The following is a 21,810-nucleotide window of genomic DNA, read 5'->3' as shown; positions in this document are numbered from 1 at the left end:
GCCGGTGATTGGACGGCTGTACTTCCTTGACTGGCTGCTTGGCTTATCCCTCACGATAAAAGGGGTCAGGTAACACACCTCAGGGCTGATACAAGGCCATGAGTTATGGACCAAGAACAACAACGAATTGTAAAAGCCGAAATCCTACGATCACTGTGTTTTATCTGGGATCTCTCTCCAGTCTGTCAGATAATCCACCACCGTCACCTCCATGTCACTCTCCAGTCTGTCAGATAATCCACCACCGTCACCTCCATGTCACTCTCCAGTCTGTCAGATAATCCACCACCGTCACCTCCATGTCACTCTCCAGTCTGTCAGATAATCCACCACCGTCACCTCCATGTCACTCTCCAGTCTGTCAAATAATCCACCACCGTCACCTCCATGTCTCTCTCCAGTCTGTCAAATAATCCACCACCGTCACCTCCATGTCTCTCTCCAGTCTGTCAAATAATCCACCACTGTCACCTCCATGTCTCTCTCCAGTCTATCAACGGATAATCCACACCCCATATCACAGCGTAAAAAAGTATCTCTGTTGGCTTGGGGCATGTTGGTTTCTGAACATTTTGGGCAATGTAGCATGGTTTCAGGTAGTTTTGATTGCCAAATCTCCCATCAGAAAACAAAAAAACCTAAAAAAAATATTGGTCTTGGGTTATAGACTGCATTTTTGGGTGCTTGTCTGAAGTATGACAAAGACTTTTATGATAATTTGAAAACAATAACACAGTCAATTTAACATTTCTGCATAAAATCAATTGTCTAATGAGTTTGGCACTACAGGGAACAGAGGACTTGTTTTAGTAATGCATCATTGCCTAGTTTGACTTGCTATAAATTTAGCAAAGCAATAGTTCCCTTATCGATTATAATTATAATACATTTTCCTAAGCCATTTACCCTGCAGTAGTTCTGGCATGAAAACCAAAAAAATGACCATCTACATTTAATTTATTTATTATTATTATTATTTTTTTTACAAATGTAATTTACAATCATGCATTTTGCCTTTAGTTGTATATGTTCATATTCTTTTGCACTTTATTAAGTATTTAACAGCTAGCAAGGATATATTAAGTTTACATTACCTTTAGAGATTCAGATAAGAAGATATCTTACGGGGGCTCCCGAGTGGCGCATCCAGTAAAAGCACTCGCTAGAGTGCAGGATGTGCTCTATAGTCTGGACGTCGCGAGTTCGAGTCCAGGCTATTCCACAGCCGACTGTGGACGGGAGCTCCCTGGGGGCGGTGCTCAATTGGCCGAGCGTCGCCCGGGGGGAGGGAAGGTTAGGTTGGCCAGGGTGTCCTCGGCTCACCGTGCACCAGCAACCGCTGCCAGAGCTGCGTTATCCTCCGACGCTGTAGCTCTGAGGCGGCTGCATGGTGAGTCTGCAGAGTGTAAAGAAGCGGGTGGCTGACGGCACACGTTTCGGAGGACAGCGTGTGTTCATCTTCGCCCCTCCCGAGTCAGCGCAAGGGTGGTAGCGGTGAGCTGAGCCTAAAAATAATTGGGCATTTCAAATTAAGGAGAAAATGAATAAAACTAATTGGCAACGACTAAAAATTAAAAAAATAAAATAAAATAACAAAACACCAGCTACATTGAGACATGGTGCATGCAAGACACCTGACTGTTATTCATAAAGTTGCCAAACAAGTCCTTCATTTTGTCAAAAATGTATTTATTGTTCAAACTTGTTGTTGTGCTGTATAATAGAGACATATTACTTGTCATTTGTAGGTAGACTATTAGTACAATAGTATATCAAGTGTAATTCAAATATTTTCGCATAAAAACCTTGAAAAATGTGTGCTTTTGTTTTGTATCTCTTTTAACTTCTATATATTATAGCTTTGAACAGGATGTGATTATTCTACCTTCATTTGTATGCAGTGATGGTGCCAATACCAATAATTTGATGTCTGAAGTTGTAAGCAATTTCTTTATCCTTTGTATTTTCTAACAGATTTTGGTGGAAGGTACTGTGAGTGATGACTTTAATGGGGATATTGGAATTGACAATCTGTCTTTCATGGACTGTGTTCTCTATAATGGTGAGTGTATTTATTGTTCAATTTCAGAACTACTTTCATTGACATTTATTAACACTAAAAGACGGTTAGGTTCTCTTTTCATTACTTCAGGATTGATCACTGTCGCTGAAACAGATAAATAACATTAAGAATGTTCTGGCTGGATTTATTGTATACAGCAATATAAAGTTGCAGTGAAGGGGTCGTACTGGTGCGAATGCAGCATTCTTTTTAGTGTTTCTGTGTCGCTTCATTATATAGACAGGCTTTACTGATTATATAAAGACAGGCATCTTTTATTTTATTTTTAAATCACCTGCAATGGAAAAGCAGATTTCATTGAATTACAGTGATTTAGTGTTTAGTTCATTGAACAATAAATGCAAATCATTTGAGAGCACTTCAATACAAGTCCGTACCCTGTCCGTAAACAGACCCCCCTTACTCTGCAAAAGTAATCTTAGCCTATAATCAAAGCAAACCTTGTTTTCCATAACTCATTAAAATGGTTGCATTCAATGACGTGTGTGTGTGTGTTTGTAACTAGATTTGCTTGAAAATATTTGCTAGGGCACTTTTCTGGGCACTGAATAAGTAGCAGCTATAGATCAGCAACTTTCAAGGAATAGCTAAATTGTAATGCAAATGTAAGTCTGTTTGTGTCAATAGAATACAGTAGGCTTGCATCAACATTTCTGGAATTAAAATAGTGTCAGGAGATGTTGTGTTACACCTTAAAAAAGCTTAAGTGTACAAAGGAAAGTATGTTCCTAATATTCGTTTATACAAACTGCAGCGAGAGACATTTAGTAATAAATGTGTAGTTTAAGCAAGTTACCGTGTTTGAGTGAGAGATACGTCGTCTCTGTGTTGTGAAGAATCGCCTGAGCTGTATAATGAAGTGGAATTAGAAGTACTGTTGAGGTGTATTTGTTTTCTTCACTTCATAAACTTAACTTCATATAATATCAGTGGTATGATATTTTCTGCAAGATTTGTAGAAGATGTTGTGGCTTACCCATGCAAGTATTGCTGACATTAAACTTTTTTTCTATTGCATTATTCATTCTTATAGTGTATTTTTAGAAATGTTATAAAAACAAAAGATGAATTGCAGTGCAGAGGAATGTTGAACTCATTTATAATTTGAGTAATCTGTGGTTTCATCAGGAAATTTATTTTCACAATCAAAACGTCAGTAGAGCCTAATGCATTATGCAACAGTCATTTAAGCTGTTTAGTGAATTGTGTTTGTTTAACAAAAACACAATCCTGAGGGCAAAGCATGGTGTGAGTTACATTGGAGATGTAGTGGTGGATGACATTTCTTTTGAAAACTGCGCCCCTTTGCTGATTCCAGACAGGCAGTGCACTGCTAGTGCCAACAAATACTGTATCCTGAAAGACAGTCTGTGTGACTAAAAATGACTGGTGATGCTTCTGATGAGAATTCATTTATCTGCAGTAAGTCAAATTTCATTTTTGCTAGCTTTTTCCTGTTTTTGTTTGCTTTTTTTAGCTCTCCTTGTTCCTTTTTTATCAACTGGATTTTCAATTTAGTGCATAATAGAGGCGAGGCAACCAGCTGAAGGTCTCCCAGTGTTTGAAAATACCACTGAAATACACTGATATTACCAGCTATAATACAGTATTACCCTTAGCAACCTTAGCAGAACCATTAACCCGAGCAATGGCAACAAAATTAGATTGGGAACAAATATTGAACAAATCATGTATTTATACAGCACCATGCTGGTTCTATTATGATACCACATGGAACCTCAATGAATTTCCTTTTTTGTTTTTAAATGTGATACAATTTCTAACTAAACAAAAATAAATGTTACCAGTGGTATCCCATTCACAAGTCATTCATACCATTGTGGCTACCTTTGTACCTAAGTACAGTCCCATAGCATTGCATTGCCACTTTGTCTCATTGGTGATCATTTTGTCTCCATTGTTTGTTTGTTTTGTGTGTTTTTTTTAAATGAAACAGGGGTGCTGTACTGTATTTCAATCTTCCATTTCTGCAGGGACTAAGTACAATGAAGATTACAACAGACCAAAACCTAAGAGACCAAAAATCCAATTAGTGCTACACTGCTGTGCTTTTCATAAACTAACTCCCTCTCCACCCTACACCAAGAGTCATTACAGATTTATTGAAATATTTACCACAAGCCAATGGCAGAATTGTAAGAGTGGTCTGGTAACTATGCCTTCTGTATTCTTGCGTTGTCACCCAGTACATAAATAATAAAAACAAGTCCAAAACCCCAAATCATTCTAATAATTAACTTTTCAAGGAGAGAATCTACCTTGCTGAGTCAGACAATTTTCTGCAATTGTGTTCCTCACCAGATACTTAAATAAAGAGATCACCTTTATATTCGATATTCGTCTTTTCCTGCAAACAGCATTAAATATTGAAAAGGCAAGATGCCCATAATGAACATGTCACTGGAGATGTGGCAAGGGGTAGAAGGCATCTTACGGAATTAAAATACACTTTGTTGGGGATTGTGTTTAGGATAGCATTTATCCTAGGTGACAGCCAAAACTGGACACTTTGATATGAACAAGTTAACTTGGGGGCAAGTGTGTATTTACTGACTGAAATTATAGCTAAGTTTCCAGTTGCTAGGTTTATTTCTGTTGCACCTAGGTAATATTTCGACTGTAGTTTACCAGAGGTAAAACTGCCAGGGTTAGTGGAGTAGTGGTTAGGGCTCTGTACTCCTGACTGGAGGGTTGTGGGTTCAGTCACACGTGGGGGAAACTGCTGCTGTACCCTTGGGCGAGGTACTTTACCTAGATTGCTCCAGTAAAAAAAAAAACAACTGTATAAATGGGTAATTGTATGTAAAAATAATGTGTAAAAAATAATGTAATTGTATGTAAAAAATAATGTGATGTCTTGTAACAATTGTAAGTCGCTCTGGATAAGGGTGTCTGCTAAGAAATAAATAATAATAATACTTATTACATTATATGGCCCACAGTGGCATGTTTTGTAGAGATAATAAACTCCTATTCTTTGGCAGTTAAGCTTTCTTGTATTGTTTATATTTAAGGTACTTGTGTTTGCAGTTACATACAGCATTTCGAATTGTGTTTACTATGCACTTAATTTTGTCCCTTGGAGTCCGTTATAAGTGGAGTTCACCTGTGTGTGTGTATCTGTGTGTGTATGTATATATATATATATATATATATATATATATATATATATATATATATATATATATATATATATATATATACATATACACACTGGTGGCCACCAGGTGGTGCCAAAATGGAATGTGCCGCACTGATTTGCATAATTTAAAGAAAGCAATAGATGTAAAAGAGTAACAGTGATGTGATGTGTTCAGTTGGCATCACAATGTTGTTGATGCAGGTTCATGCACACTTAGTAAAACTGTATTATCTCAACAACTATAATTCCAGTGCAGCGATCCTAACCCCAAGGCTATTTGTCAAGAATCACTGGAATCATACTTGACTTGCTAATCTCTGTGGTGCATACTGCATACAGCAATTACTGAAGGGCCGCCTCCTAGTGGTAGTTTTTTTCTTCTTCTTCTGACATGATTGCTTCTAGAGTGTATTCATGGTGGGTAAATGTCAAGATATACTATCGCAATATACCATATATGCACTGTATATATATATATATATAATGTGCAATATTTATCAGTAACATAGGAAGCCGGTAACAATTTGCCTTCTAGACTGATGGGAAGTAGATTTCAAGGGGCAAGAGAGCATCTGTCCCAGCACACAGGTGAATAATATAAAGATACTGGGAATAAGGTCTTGCTTTGAATGAAAATAGACATTCAAATTCACATTTTGTTTTCTGATGTTGTAGATCATTTTCTACTTCCACATGGCTGGAAATGGTATTGGAACACTGAATGTGTACCAGGTGACCATTTCAGATCAATACTTGTTACTTCTGAACTTAACTGGGGACCAGGGGAACTACTGGCAAAGAGGAGAGCTCTTACTGCATGCCGAGGAAGACTTTGTGGTGATGTTTGAAGGGCACGCTGGGAAAGGTGTGAATTTCTGTGGATGATATTCTCTTCACCAGAGAATGCCTGCTAGCTTCTTCATCTGGCCCAAAAGAACCAACATCACTTCCTCCCTCAGGTACCTTTATTATTTTTGTATGACATGCTGGATATAGTCATTGCTGTTTCATTACAGCCTTCGCAGTGCTTGCTGTCATTAGTTATTGTCAGTTTGCTTTTGTAAATGACTTGTAGATTTGCAGAATGTTAGATGAAAGTAAAGGCAGCAGTGGTGTGTGCTACATTGTGTTCTAAGTAAATTAGCCATGAGTTTGTTTTCTGAATGCTCTGTATTCCACAACAGGAGCTCAAGCACATGTGTGCAAAATATTAACATACCACTCAATCTGTATATTTTTTTGCACTTAGTTCTCATTATGGAAATACAGCTGATAATTACTTTATACATTGAACCACAAGTATCTAAAAAACACATGCCATTGAGGCAGGTTTACTACTAACCAAACGAGCAAGATGGGCCGAAAGGCCTCCTCTCGTTTGTAAACTTTCTTATGTTCTTATGTTCTTATACAGCTGTATTCTAGAAGCATATCTGTGTTAGAAAATGTGGGTGCAACAAAGAGTATGATTATATGCATTCCTATAAAAAATGGGTAGCACTTCTTCATAAGAGATAGTAATTCAAATGCAGTTATATATAAACTAAAACAGTATTTCCTGTTGAGTTCTAATGAAGTATTAATACATACATGATACATTCCAGATTTATATATATGAACAGCCTTATACCAAACCCTATTGCTACTCACTGTAAAACATGGAAAACAATTTAATAATAATAAATTGCCCATAGGAGTAATGAATATGTAATACTTTATATTTCATTAGCAATTTATTATATTCCAAAACAACTTTATCTCAGAATGTTGTTTGATGTGTCCAATGCTGCAATGTTCCTGTGACGTCATTTTTTAAAGAGATAACTCATGTTAAATATTTATGAAATGATTACTCCGGAATTATATGTAGAACTGTTTTTACAACTCTGAAATGATCTTCCTGAAGGAAACTTGTGTAATAAAATGAAATTGTGCTATTTACCACACCGCAATGGAGGAGGCCTTTGCTGAGCTGAATCCATTGGAGAAAGTGAAGTGATATTCAAATCATAATAAAAAAACAACAAGGAAGGAGACTGTTTGACAGTATTAGCTCAGCTCTTAGTTATGGAGACAAATGAGTAATAAATAGGCTTAAAAAAACATGACATCTTGTTTAGTTCCTCATTTTAACTGCAAATGGCAAATCTACAAAAGTACACGATTCACAGCAATGTAACAGTGGGCTTTAATAGGGAACACATTATTTTGAAGTCTTGTCATAGGTAAATAGACACCCAATGTTAAAAAGGCTGCTTAGTCAACGCTGTTTAAATGATGTTTCAATAGATATCAACCTATTTTGGGCTGAAAATGTCACTATGTGTGATTGCTTTGAACCACTACCAAAAAAGGACCGATAACAGTGAAGAAGTGTTGCTACATTAATACAGCAGTGAGACATCCCGACAGATCTACATTCAGTCAAAGCAGAGGATTTTAGTTGTTATATCTTGGATTTGACAATGAATGTAACTGCAGCAGGGGACAGCACTGAGAGGCCTATATGCAGTTTTATTTAATGAATTCTCATCCTCCATTACAATCACATGGCTCTGTTGTAATTCTAGTTAGATTGGATTATTAAATGGTTTTATTCATCAATGTCAGAATAAGAAATGTAATTACATTCTATGCATATAGAAACATACAAAATATGTATGGAACAGTAAGACTACTTGCAACTGCTATTTAAATGTCCTTTACCGGTTCCTTTTCCATTTTCAAAATAAATGCTTTTTTTTATATTTTGATATGGAACATGTACCCCATTGCAAACAATCATACATTGTATTAGTTAGTTGATATTGTTAGCATTTTAGAGGTTTGTGCATATTAAAGCTACTAAAGCAAGACTGTGGCATTTTGGCTTAGGATTTCCCTTTGGATTATTTTATTTATTTATTTTTTTTGCTGATTGGAAACAGTGCAGATATAGCAGACACTTTTTTGCATTGAATTATTTTTAGCTTAAGTATTCCTCCAAGGTTGGCTTTTAAATATACCTGTTATACCTGTATTACTTGTATTGTAACACTTGAAATGTATTTGCTTACGATTGTAAGTCGCCCTGGATAAGGGCGTCTGCTAAGAAATAAATAATAATAATAAAAATAATAATAATAAAAATAATAATAACAACAACAATTGCTATTGCGTGCTGGTAGGACCAGCACGATACTTGTTTGTTTATTTTGACTCACCGTGTTTGTTTGTCTGTTTGTCCATTGTTTGTTTAGTGTTAGTCTGTTTTGTTTGTCTATTTATTTTGGCCTCAAGTGCTGTGTGCTGTTTTTTGTTTAAATCTTTTATTTGTTTCATTCAATTAAACGCACTGAGCGCCGCTGCGTCTCAGTTTCACCTGCCAGTACTGTCTGACTGTGTTCCATTCTGGCCTGACATCACCCCTGCAGCCAGCCTGTTCACAACCGTTAAGAGAATTCAACACTCTTTTCTTATTTACAACCCCGTTCCTTGTAAAAACATATATTGAGAGGTTTTATTTACTGTCTGACTTTATAACTTTAATTGTCCCTTCAGATGTATAGTTATTCAGCTCAACAGGACTCAGAAGACCTTTAAAAAGTGTGTGACCTCTTGCTGTGAATATCAGTGGTTTTTGTTTGGTTGGCACCCTGTTAGAGACTCAGACACAGGCGCTTATTGTACAGTCCCTGCAAATAAATGGATCAGACATGTGGAGCCAGTGTTATTAAACTAAATTACCTTAATTTGGTGCATATTTCCATAAGGAGAAAAATGGTACGCTGTTCATCCAAATCATGCACAGCAGTGTTCTCCACTCTGAACAAGAACAGGCCTTTTATCCCATGCCTAAAAGCTATGATTTTTGGAAATTAGAATGGCAGCGACACAATAACTTGGCACTGAATATTAACTTGACGGCAGTATTTACATCATTTAATTATTTCTGGGTGTAAAGAGTTCAAACATCTGAGGTCGAACTTTTTTTTTTTTTACTGTCATCAGACATCTGGAATAGCATGATTTTCTCATTCACATGTTATTTAATTACTGTATCAGCCAAAAATGGAGGAAATATCTCCACTTCATCTCAGAATTTTCTCCACTTGAGCTGGTATGACCCATAACTTACCATCTTCACATGAAACTTGCTGTCTTGGCTCATTACAGATCCCTATCCCCTTTCTTGTTACCAAACAGAAACATGAAGATATACATAGGGAGGGTTTTTCAAGGGCTTAGTTCCTCGGTAGAGCTACGCACTGGCACTGAACTACCAATAGGTTTAGTGCTGGTGCCACATAATTTAACAAGTACTTTGTGGTCATGGTGATGCATCTGTGTCTGGGGGAATGAGCTCCCATAATTCCTAGACTTGGTGTTAAAGACACCCTCTTAATAAAAATGCCAACAACCCATTAAAAACATACAGGGCTTAATGGACTTAAACTATTTCTTTATAACTCTGATGACATCACAATTCTATAAAGAATGTTGTATTCTGGGTGCCAAGCTTCGTTGTAATCATAGCCACTGTTAGCATTTTAGGGGTCTGTACTTTATAGCTCTGGTTCAGAGTACTGTACCCCGTATGGGACCGTACAGTTCTCACAGAAGATCCATGGATTCAAACTTGAAACATACTGATCAATTGATTAAAGCCTGTGCCCCTTGTATATAGTATTTTTGTGGCAGTATCTGTTAGTCATTTAGAAGACAATCGCTGAGTTTGTCTGAGGAATCTTCTACAGCAGAAAAAGAAACACGCCTATTAAAACTATTTAAACCCAGTGGTAATTGCATTAACATACAAATACTCTCCAGAACCCCCATTGACAATATTGTTACGCGCTGTCGTTTACACACTCACCCCATAATCATCACAGTATGATACCAACATGCCTATATAGAAACTATGGTGCCTACTCCACATTTATGAATATTGTGCAAAGCACTGCGTTTCCACTTATTACTGTAATATGAATTAACTGGTGATGAAGCTTGCAGAGGGACGTAACACGTGATGAGAACAGAACAAGTTAATAGATAACAATTTCACTGGTTTTTGGAACCTTGTGGCCACCCCTTCATGGATGGAAGGGGACTGATATATCTCTTTTAATGCAGTATAAACTGTACTATTGCAAAAGAGCTGTCTGTTCAAGCTCTGGACCTCAGTACCAGCAGATGTCAGTATCAGGCAAGGGAGTCTGATGGTCATGTACAAATTGGGGACAATTGTAAAAGTTTGGTAATGTGTGTATTTGTGTGACCACATATACATTTTGTTGTGTGGAAAACGGTGCTCCTTGTAGTTAATGTATCTGTTTTTTATATGTCATCATAACAAGTGGCCTGTTATAGTAGGATTGTCCTTGGACTAAAATGGTAGGAAATAAACACTAATGGTTATGAAAAAAAAACAACACAGGCTAAACTATATATATGCCCTGATAAAATCAGACATTTGCACTTTATACTTTTTACTGGTGACAGACTGCATGTCAGCCCTTAAGGCCCCTCAAATAAGAGCCATTTAAGTATGGAAGCTGTCTTCTATAGAGAAACAAAAGAAGCAATTCTTTCTGAAAGTTCAAAGATTTAGGATGACTTCGGATCACTCAGCATTTTCATTCTGAATACCCCAAACCACCCCCTAGTTTCTGGTGCACTGGTAACCCTAGTTTAACCCCTGAAGGAATGTGTTTCAGCTTCATCACTGGAGCCCCTTTCTTCTACTTTCAGGCTCCTGCCCACATGGCTATTTGGAGTGTCAGAATGGAAAGTGTTATAGACCAGAACAAAGCTGTGATTTTGTGAATGACTGTGAAGACAATACAGATGACAAAGAGTGTGGCACCTCCTGCAACTCTGAGAGGGGGCGCTGCGGATGGAGAAATTCTTTGGCAGATAACTTTGATTGGATACTAGGAGAGGGCTCGACGAAGAGTCTTCGACCGCCGATCGACCACACACTGGGGGATGAAAATGGTGTGTTCATTATTTTGTTTCTATTGACAGTATACATTTATAATGCTATGAATATCATAAATGTATACATTGTACACTATAGGACAGACTTACAAAGGTTTTTACAGAAAACTGTTTGCATCATTTTTGTTTTTGTACAATACAACTGCTAATGTTACAAACAAGAAACAAACAACTGAGGGTTAATTCCAGTGCTCAAAAATACTGTAGGCCTCAGTTCTTGTTTGTTACCGGTACCAGTTTTTTATTTTCTTCACAAAAAGAATTCAGATTTTATTTTGGTACAAAGACCTTGATAAATCTAGCCGAATATCCCCTTCACCATGTGGAACCACAAATGACTTTTGCATTTTGATACAAGTGAACTAATCTCATTACTCTCACTCTCACTTTTTTGTGAATTAAAACAAAAATAGTATTGTGTGTGTAATATATATATATATATATATATATATATATATATATATATATATATATATATATATACACTTTTTACTGTCTCATTATAATTTGTACCTATTAAATATATTACTCAGAGAAGACAAAGCTTAAGTTCGAATCAATACACTTTTATATAGGTTATCACTCACAGATTTTAAGGAAATCGGTTTGGAAGCCATCATGGTAATGTGCAGCCGTACAGCCTTAATGTATAGAAGGTAATAATCAAAACCCTGCCTTATAATTTGTCCTTATTATTGTTATACAGTCCAACCTTCAAGTTAGCACAACAAATAGTCCATAGAGCCACAGCCAGTACATTACACATCAATGAAGATGGAATACTCTTTGGACTGCTCCCATGGAAACATTTCATGCTGGAAAACTGTCTGGGACAGATTATACTTTCCCTCCTGTGCTGTCCTAAACAACTGTCATCTTAGTTTCCTGTTAAACTTGGCAGAAAGGCTGCACAATTCTACCATTTTGATGCAATCATTGTATTTCCATCATATAATAGAAAACCACTTTCTACAATACAGTACATATGGTGTACTGTACAACAAAGAATAAGCACACTTCTTCGAAGTTATCTGTGCCAGTGATAACAGGAACTCCAATTCAAGCTCAAATCATGACATCTTTATTTTCTGTTGTATGTCCTATCACTATGCCCTTCGTTACAGTACTGTACAGTACATGGTTTTGTTAACAGATGCAATACTCCACAGTCTTTCACTTTCTCGATTTGCTTCATATGTTGTGTTGAAGTTGATTTGGGTCTGCACTGTCCACAGTGCTTAGTGTACCTGCCCCGCCACTTGGAGTGACCTACTGTATCATCACAAAGGTAATCTGTTTCCAATGTGCTCAGTGAGAGAGATCTCAAAAGGCAGCAGTAATTGATTTATACAACTATTTTTCTCAGGGCACTTTGTGTATCTCGAGGCCTCCTTTGATGAGCTGAAAGGTGACACATCTCACATGAAGAGCTCCAAGTGGAAAGAGTCCAGAGCTATGTGCAAGCTGGCTTTCTGGTATTATATTTCTGCCAGTCACTGGGCTTATCCGGCTCCTTGTGAAGGAAGGATTTAAAAGGTCTTTCGTTTACCCTGTATAATATTTCTGCTTTTTTATCCATTTTATGAAAGTGCCTAATAATCCACACAGCTATATTGCAGTTTACTGATTCTTCCAGCCTAATTGACAACAATACATCAGCTAACGATGTTCCCTATCCAACATAGCACCGAAAGCTTCATGCTAAACAGCACCTGCATGTCCCCACTGTTGCTTCTGCTGAAAGAGGTTGTTTATGCTCAATCAGCTTGACTCCATCTGAGTTTCTTTTACCTCACGTAGTCATACGTTTCACTCCTAAATAAGACGTCTTCCTGTCTGACCTCGATAGACATGCTTATTATATGTGTCTGGGGGGTGGGGGAGTTGTGCACAAGTAAACAGATGGAAACACTGCAGTTATTCTAAACTCAGGGGGATCTCCTGTAATGATCTAGCTGTGAATCTATTTCCCTTTGATCTCTGTCCACAGATCCACAGTAGTCGATGCCACATAACTGCTAATGTTCTCTCTGAAAGTCAGTTGATTACAAAGGTGCAGGAGATCTTGCTGTAGGTGCAGTGCAGTGTTGGTAAACAAAGTACAAGTACATTTTAAAACTAATCTTTACCAGTTTATACAATGGAAAAAAAAAAAACTAAAAGTATTACACTCTTCTCAAAATGAGGATTCTGAAGTTTCATACAGATACAAAAACAGCCAATGCCCTTTGCTTTGGTTTCCTCAGTCTTTTTAATATATAACATTACAAAAAAGGGATTTCGTGAAACATTCATTTTGAATAAGATGAATAACATGTTTTAAGAGCCAAAAATAATCCAATGTTCTTTTTTTTCCACAACACCTGTTTGATTTGCAATCACATTGTATGAAATATAATGTTTTTTATGTATTAAATGGAAAGACTTGAGGTGAATATATTAAGCCATTGGCATAAGCATTTACTTCAGGGTCACCTATGAGAGAGACTGCAGTGTGGATAGGGATGGGTATTGTACACATGAATTATGGGAGCTCACTGGTACAAGGTCTGCTGTTTGCTTCGTGTTATTCGCTGTGCTTACCTTGATAGCTTGTTGGTGATTTATAGTAAGTGGTTTGTGAGTTGCTGGATTATAACATGATGAGGATCATGCTTAGCGTACAGTATTAACCAACAAAATAAACTTGAATCTATCCTTGTCTATAGATAAGTAGTTGTTATATATAGAGCCAAACAAAATAAATAAATCACCCTGCTAGAAAATACCATCAGAGGAGGATACGAGTGGATTCGATAGCTGTATCTTCAAAGAGTACTTCGAAATACAACTTCTCCAAATCGAAAAAAAAAAGATCTATTCAAAATGTAAACTGCGCCTGAAAAATAACCATTTGTAACTGTAACTAGTTACATTTGTTTCAAAGCAGTATGTTACTGTAACTAGCTGACATTTTGTTCAAGGAAGGGTCTTGGAGTGTCGTGGCTGTGCTGTTTTGGCTCTGATGCGCCAGTGGGTTTATTTAGGCAAAATCAGCAGGGACTGTACAGTATAGTCTCACCTCACCACAGCAGAACTGACTGTCTGCAGCTGTTCTGCCAAAAATAAACTAATGCATCAGTGGTACAGTACCTCTGCACAAAGCTTGATCTTCTTAGTTATTAACTAAAGACACAAAGAACAGTCTAGATTATAACAATTTTAAACTTATTTTAATTAATCAAAACAGACTGTAAAGAAACATTATTTAAATTTAGCTTGGCAATTTGAAGTTAGTTCTGCCTTTTCATACAATTTTGTTTCTGTTTTGGATTTCAACTCTCCCTGACAAAAGTACAGTCACAAGATCTATCAAGAGGGATGCTGTTTTGATCAGTTTTCTGTCTGAATATTTAGCTTTGTGATGTACTATATCGTCAATGCACAGTTTTCATTCTTGGTACCAGTACCAAGAACACAGTACATCGACACATGGGTGAGATCCCAGTCATATCCCCGCTCAGATCGGTTTGGGAGGATCACCAATTTTTTTAATTTGGGATAATCATGGTTTAATAAATCACCAGGGTATTTTAAACAAAGATAATATAATGCATTTTACCCAAATACTAAATAAATCTGCCATCCCAGAAACATTTTTACATTATAATGTTTACAGTTAAGACGATGCATGTACGATGCAGGGTGGAAAACTACAAAAATTACCCTAACAGAACTAGAAAAAGCGGTCACTTCTTGTGGAACAAAAACTATTTCCAGAGAATATTCTGTAACATAGTTACCAGTAATAATAATTTGCTCAATGATTTGAGACAGAGATGGATATATTTAATACTAGACTCTCTTTTTAATTTATTTTAAATGTATGCATAATTTCTGTCACACATCAAGCAGACTGATATATCAGAACCACCCCAGTACATCCTCTCAATGTAAGAACACAGAAGGTGCTTATTTACCCATGATTTGGACATGTGAAAAAATACAATCTTTTTGGAATAAAAAATGTGAAATGTTGTCTGTATATTTTGGATATAACAGGCCACTCCCAGTGTCATCACAGTCTGGATTGGTGAAGGGCAGTATAGTTGCAAAGTCATTAGTTGTAAAGAAAAGTAGACAGTAGCATGTGAATGGAAGAAGCTTTATTCCCCTGGAAAAAATAACATGTTACAAGTAGGGATGTCACGGTATCAAATTTTGACGGTATGGTAACCGTCAAAAAATATACCATGGTTATCGTCGTATCGTGGTATAATGTCATTTTTTTGTAATCTGTTTTTAAATGGCTATTTAAAGAAATACACTCAAGTCAGGTCATTTTTTAACAAGAAAAATAACTTTAATTTAAAGTTTTAAAACAAATACAACACACTGGTACTACAGTTCTGTCAGGCACTACCTAACTGGAAGTAGCGTTCACTCAGTCTGGAATGATAGGGGGTAAGGATGTGACCACTGCAACTGAATACCCTCTTCATCTTTATCGTTTTAAGACATGCAGCGCCCGCCCACTGTTCTCTCAGCAAAGTGCAAAACTTAATGATGAGAAGACGGCGCCTGCAAAGTTATTTATTTATTTATTTATTTATTTTGGACTGCACGTTAACAGCAATGAACACAAAGGAAAGAAGAAAAGTTAAGTTGGATATGACACCATTGCAAAGTTAAGCAGCATCTAGGAGACTTTTTTTTTTTTTAATGGGAATAAAATTATATTAATTTTTGAATACATAAAACCAAAATCCCTACAACACTATCAACTCAAGGAGACGGCAACATCTTTAACATACCGTTTAAAATGAAAATAATACAAATGCTTGTAGCATCTTAGACTTTGTTATATAGTAGTAAATAGACTTTTTGATTATCTACATTGGTGTGTGCTTACTGCGTTTCTCTTGACCGATACGATAGATAATAGCTGCTGTTACTTTGGTTTGGTAAAGTAATAGGAAGGCAGTGATAAAAAGTTATAGTGCCTTGTTCTTGCTGATATTTTCAAGTATTTGTGTTTCATTTACTGACAATCACGTTTGCTAGCGATCATTGTTTAGCAGGGCTGTTTATATTAAATATGATGTCACTTATTTAATAGCCTACTCGGATAATCTCATGCAGTTTTCAGAATTTGAGATGTCTGTGTTCATTAGTTAATTCTAATGAACACAGTGGCTCACCGATGGACAAACAGTGAATAAAGAAGCGCGCCCATATCACCTTAAACCGTGTGAACTCGGTAATCATGATATAGAAAAATGGTTGTGGTTTCAAAACCGTGGCGGTTTATATCGCGGTTTACTGTAAAACCGGTATACAGTGACATCCCTAGTTACAAGAGGATCCTTTTTAAAAAAATGCATGGTCTCCATTTCTGGATCATTTGAGAAGCCAAAATATTTAGTAGAACTGATTGATTCCCTTAGCATAGTCATGCTTTTTAGATTAGGCAGTTCCCATATGAATATATGAACGGATACTTTTGCATGCAACTTGGGAAGAGTCCTGTGTTTGTTAAATGTTATTGTAAGTGTATGGAAATTATATGTTATTTGTAACTTCTACCTAAAACCTGAATAAATAAACTATATAAAAAACAGACCAAAAAAAAAAAACATCTCCCACACACTAAAGTGAATTGCATGAAGGCACACAAACTTGATCACATGTCTCAAGAACAAAGCACTGATTAAACCAATAAATATTACCTACCTTGGCTGCCTTTAATCTTTCTGTTGGCAGGCTAGGAAAGACTTCAATATTCTGTGTTGTCTTCTAAATGACTGAGGGTGCTGTTCTCATCGGATTGCTGTCTTGTAGCATTGCTCTCAGTAGGAGTTGTAAATTCATGTCACTGGGTTTTTGTTTTCATGTGCTCTGACAGTTAGAAAGTTAGAAAATCACACTTAACGCTTGCACCATTACATAAATCTGTCAGAACCTGAACTAGAAGTTGTTTTTTTTCACCAGTGCTCCTTTGTAGATTGTGCCTCCAAACAAACTTTTCAGTTTTCTCTATTTAAAATAAAATAATGTATAACTAGCACTAAAGATTGCTGTGCATATCACCCAGAAGTAAACTAATGCAATCAATTTGTGTTCATATCTCATATTGTATATCATGTATTTGTTCTGCCTGTTACTTAATTCCCATTTTTATTTGATTTTATACCATTACAATACTGTTTATTTTACAAATTACATGTGGGATACTTACTTCTGTGTCACTGTTAAAGGATGCAGTAGATTCAATTGAGTGTCAGTTGCTGGGCTTTTGCAGGTACCAATAAATTACTTAGAAAAGTAGAGCCAGAATGTGCAAATTGATATATGATACTTCATCAAAGTGTTTTTAATCACTGTCAAAGCCTGCTATTACTTTGAGAGGAAACAATGCCTCAATGTTATCATTGGAAAAGGCTCAACTCTTCCAGCCAAAAATGTTACTGCAGAATCAGTGACATATATTAACCCTTTCCCCCCTTAGATATGATAATGGGAAGCCTCATAGAAATAGCTTAACATAAAGAGCTTTTAGAAGCAGCACTAGTGAGCCTCTGGGGTCAGCAAGCGAAAGGCTCTGGGCGTTTTGATATGTAATGTTATTGTGTTTCATACCCTCCCAGCACAGTTCCTGCACAGCACAAAATACGGTAGCTACATAGAAAAGCCTCATTCATCTCCCAATAACGGTTAGAGCAGACCTTTGGAATATTTAGGGTAGCAAACTGCATCTCTCTCTTGTCAGATGGAATGCCCATTGAAATAATTTGCGTGTACTGTATTTGAAGACAATCTATTCATGGATACCCATGTATTTAGTTAGCAATGAGTCTGAGAGGGGAGAGGTACAGTATCACAAATGCCTCAAACAGTACAGTAGGAAGTCTTTGGGACAAAATAATTGTAGTTGCAAACATTCAAAATAGTTTATAGTTTAGTAAAAAACAAGAGCAATCTCTGAACCAGCTTGGATCCAGATGCAATCACCTAATGTCCATGCACGATGGGTTTGGTGGCCGGTCAGTACTGATGCTGTATTTCCAGAAGCAACTACTATGTAGGAGAAGGTTGATGCTGTGCTTTTATTATAAGTGCATCAAGTTATTTATGAAAATACTATCATTGTGGCTGTTAGTTTACAGTACCCTCCAACATTCCCAGTACAGTTCAAATGTTGTGTATTACTAAAACAATGTTTAATTAAACTAGGTTACAAAAGGGTACCATGATTAAGGTTCACCCCCCCCCCCCCCATTCATTAACATTAAAGGGCTAATTAGGTCCCGCTTACTATGGGGAGCATTCTCACAACGTCCCCCATGCCAGGTCATAGATAATTTCTTTCTATCTATTATTCAAATGTAAAATCACTTTCTTTACCAGATTGCTAACATATATAGCACTGTAGAACAATCAGAAGCTGTTATCTTTGTTATCTCTGTCCTGTTGCTAGGTGATGGATTAGAGAGGCTGGAGAAAGGTAGAGAAGGGAGCCCCCTTGGGGAAGGAACTCGCTGCTAGACAGGTTTCTGTGATTAGGCTTGTCACTGGGATGGGATTGTTTGGAGTGACTGATCTGAGAGGGCTGGCAAATCACATTTGATAGGCTTGGAGAAAGCAGATGCATGCAGGCATTAAAATGAACCGTTTTTTCCGACTTCGTAAATGCAAAAATGAGGGAAAAATATTTTATACATCAACAGGTTTATTGACAAACAATTGTATGGGAAAATGCTGTTGACAAGGATATATGGACTTCTGTCTGTTTATGTGTCTGAGGAGTGTATCTGTACCGTGAGGGAAATCATTATTTTTACATTCGAAAGATATTTCTTCAGGTTATGCCTTTTGAATATTTGGGCTCGCTATCAGACATTTTATTTGTACCATGTTGGGATGTGGTTTAATAACCTTAACCCTAACTTTCAAAACTGAAAAAACTGCTTACATTTAAAGTAATTGTAGTTAACAAAATAATTCCATAAATTCCCCATGTCATGCATGTCCATGCACTATTATATAGATCTTAAATGAGTCATTTCCTTCTTTTTTTTTAAGCAAACATGGATTTTCATTTTTAAAGTGTTGTGCTTTCCTGATCATTTCAACTGAGAGTGAAATGATCCCAGCCATGACCTAGGAAGTGCCAAGATACCTTACGTTGCACCAGATATCAGGTTTTACATGCTTGCTATAGCATGTGTTATTTTCAAAACTGCCCACTTGAAATCTATATAGTGAATGGAAGGGCATGACAGGTAAGATTTGTGACATTGTTCTGTTAGTGACAACCTCTTCAAGACAAAACGCAGATTTATCAAGGTTGTAGGAGGTAGCGCCTGTGTGAGAAGTCCAAACAGAAAGTCCTGGAGCTATTTATTTTTTTCCGGTCCGTGACCATTTAGAACAGGGATATTTACAGGGGAGGACCAAAACAAAAATATAAACAACACAAAGTCTGCTCGTGCTTGGACATTTGGTACAGCAGGTGTTTTTATAACTGGACGTTAGACTTAAGGTCTGCGCCATCTTGGTGAGGGTGGCAGTCATCGAATGCAGCGCCGCCACTGGGGGGCCAAACTTCTCCCCTGAACAAGGGAGAATGCTTTACCCTGCCACAAAGATCTTTAGAAGTCCAGTTTTGTATAACAAAAGTGCCACCATATTTCACAAGGAGATACCCCTAAAAAGATGTTTCACATGGAGATACCCCTAAAAAGATGTTTCACAAGGAGATACCCCTAAAAAGATGTTTCACAAGGAGATACCCCTAAAAAGATGTATTTATTTTATTTATTTATTTAACCAGGAGATTTACCCATTAAGACCTTGGCCTCATTTACAAGGGGGTCCTGGGAAACAATAAAAGAGACAATTGCAATGTATAAAAAACAAGCACAAGGTACAAACACAACAAAGACATGTGTGGTTCAAACTTAATCAGCAGCATACAAAGATCTAAAAATAGTATAAATAAGTCATATCTATTTGTTAATGTGGACTGAGGTAGAAGCATTGGGAGGAGTTTCTAAGCAATTCCCTAATACAATCTTTAAAACCAGAGATTATCAAATTCCATCTTGATACTGTCATGGAAACAATGCCACATCCTCAGGGAGTTGATATGTAAAAGATCATTCTCCCGTACAAGTTCAAACCCTTGGAACAGCCAAATTAACAGACTCCAGAGAGTGTAAACTATAGCCAATGCTTGTTCTTTCTACCAGAGTAATCAAATAAGGAAGTACCAAACCTTTAAAAACATCAAACACAAAACAATGCTAACGAAAAAGCCTCCAGTTCTGATAAATAGAATCAGCATCATCTAACACAGGGACAATAGGAGCAGTCAGTAACTTTAACCTGCTAGACAGGGAACAGGCTTTCTTGTTCCTAAAAAGAAAACCTCATTTAGGTTGTTATGTTGGAAAAGTTCCGTCCTACATCCAATTGACAGCATTATGTCACATGTTTCTATTTTTTTGCCCAAAAGGTTTATCATGTTAATCAGCAATGCAACATTTTTGATGACCTTTTTATACCATCATCTTATTTGAAATAGCAAGATGAGATTATTAGGTTTATGTTCGCACCCTAAATGAATGGGGTTGAAGGGGATTTTTTGCAATTACTGTATTGTGAATGTCATTTAACCTTCTGCTACCTAATTTCTTATTACATTCCCTGATGTTCAGTATTTCTAAATATGCTGATGGTAGTTACAATATATGGGCTGTAGGATTGATTTTATCACACTAGTGCAAGGTTGTACAATTATCCATTTTGATTAAAAAATAACTCTTGGTACTGTGTGTTTTTAGTTTTCCTATTTTGTCTTTTCTGCTTATTATTATTATTATTATTATTATTATTATTATTATTATTATTATTATTATTATTATTATTATTATTATTATTATTTTTTTTTTTTGAAGACAGCATTCACAACTCATGCTACTCCTGTCTTTCAGGGCAATTGGGGTCGCATTGGGTATTTTATATTTTAAAAATGTGAAAGCTGATGAAGAGATAGAAATAGGCAAAGCATCCTGTCACTCTAATTTAAAATGGAAAAATGTGGTTTCCCCTGCAGGGGGTGAAGGTCCTCGTGGGGAGAGAGTAGAGGAACCCGTATGTGTGTCACATTTATCAGCTGCATTTGAAAAATAGCTTATCCAATTATGAAGGACATTCCTCAGCTTACACTCTTGAGATTATTATTATTATTATAGTCTAGGTGATTGTGACCAGCTTTTCCACATTTTCTGGCTTATGATTTGTTCAGCTAATAAAGCTTATGTCTTCTGAATGGCTTGACAAAATATGGCAAATCTTGTTACATAAATGTTAATGTTGGTCACCGCGACCTACATTTTCATGTTCTAAGCACCTGATTGGGTGTGCTATTGCTGGATTGGGATCTGTGTGATTGATTTTAACACATGTCTGCATGGGCATTTCTTCAAATTGTATTGATTTTATTCATGTTTATTTGACAGTCCATTTGACAGTATGAGTAATTGCAGGTTCTACTATAAGACATATACTGTGTGTGGTTTGCTGTTCCCCATACTACCGATCA

General features: G+C 36.6%; 1 protein-coding gene across 1 annotated transcript in view; it reads left to right on the top strand.

The window, feature by feature from the left end:
- Positions 1-21,810, top strand: part of LOC117394586 (MAM and LDL-receptor class A domain-containing protein 1-like) — a 44,309-nt gene that overhangs the window by 2,918 nt on the left and 19,581 nt on the right. The window contains 6 exon segments of the mRNA XM_059021024.1: positions 4,406-4,478; positions 5,922-6,097; positions 6,099-6,205; positions 10,977-11,222; positions 12,592-12,712; positions 12,714-12,761. Coding sequence (XP_058877007.1) covers positions 4,406-4,478; positions 5,922-6,097; positions 6,099-6,205; positions 10,977-11,222; positions 12,592-12,712; positions 12,714-12,761 — 771 coding nt within the window.

Source organism: Acipenser ruthenus, chromosome 3 (assembly GCF_902713425.1).
Source record: "Acipenser ruthenus chromosome 3, fAciRut3.2 maternal haplotype, whole genome shotgun sequence".
NCBI classification, from domain to species: Eukaryota; Metazoa; Chordata; class Actinopteri; order Acipenseriformes; family Acipenseridae; genus Acipenser; species Acipenser ruthenus.
This window is presented reverse-complemented; position numbering and strand designations above follow the sequence as displayed.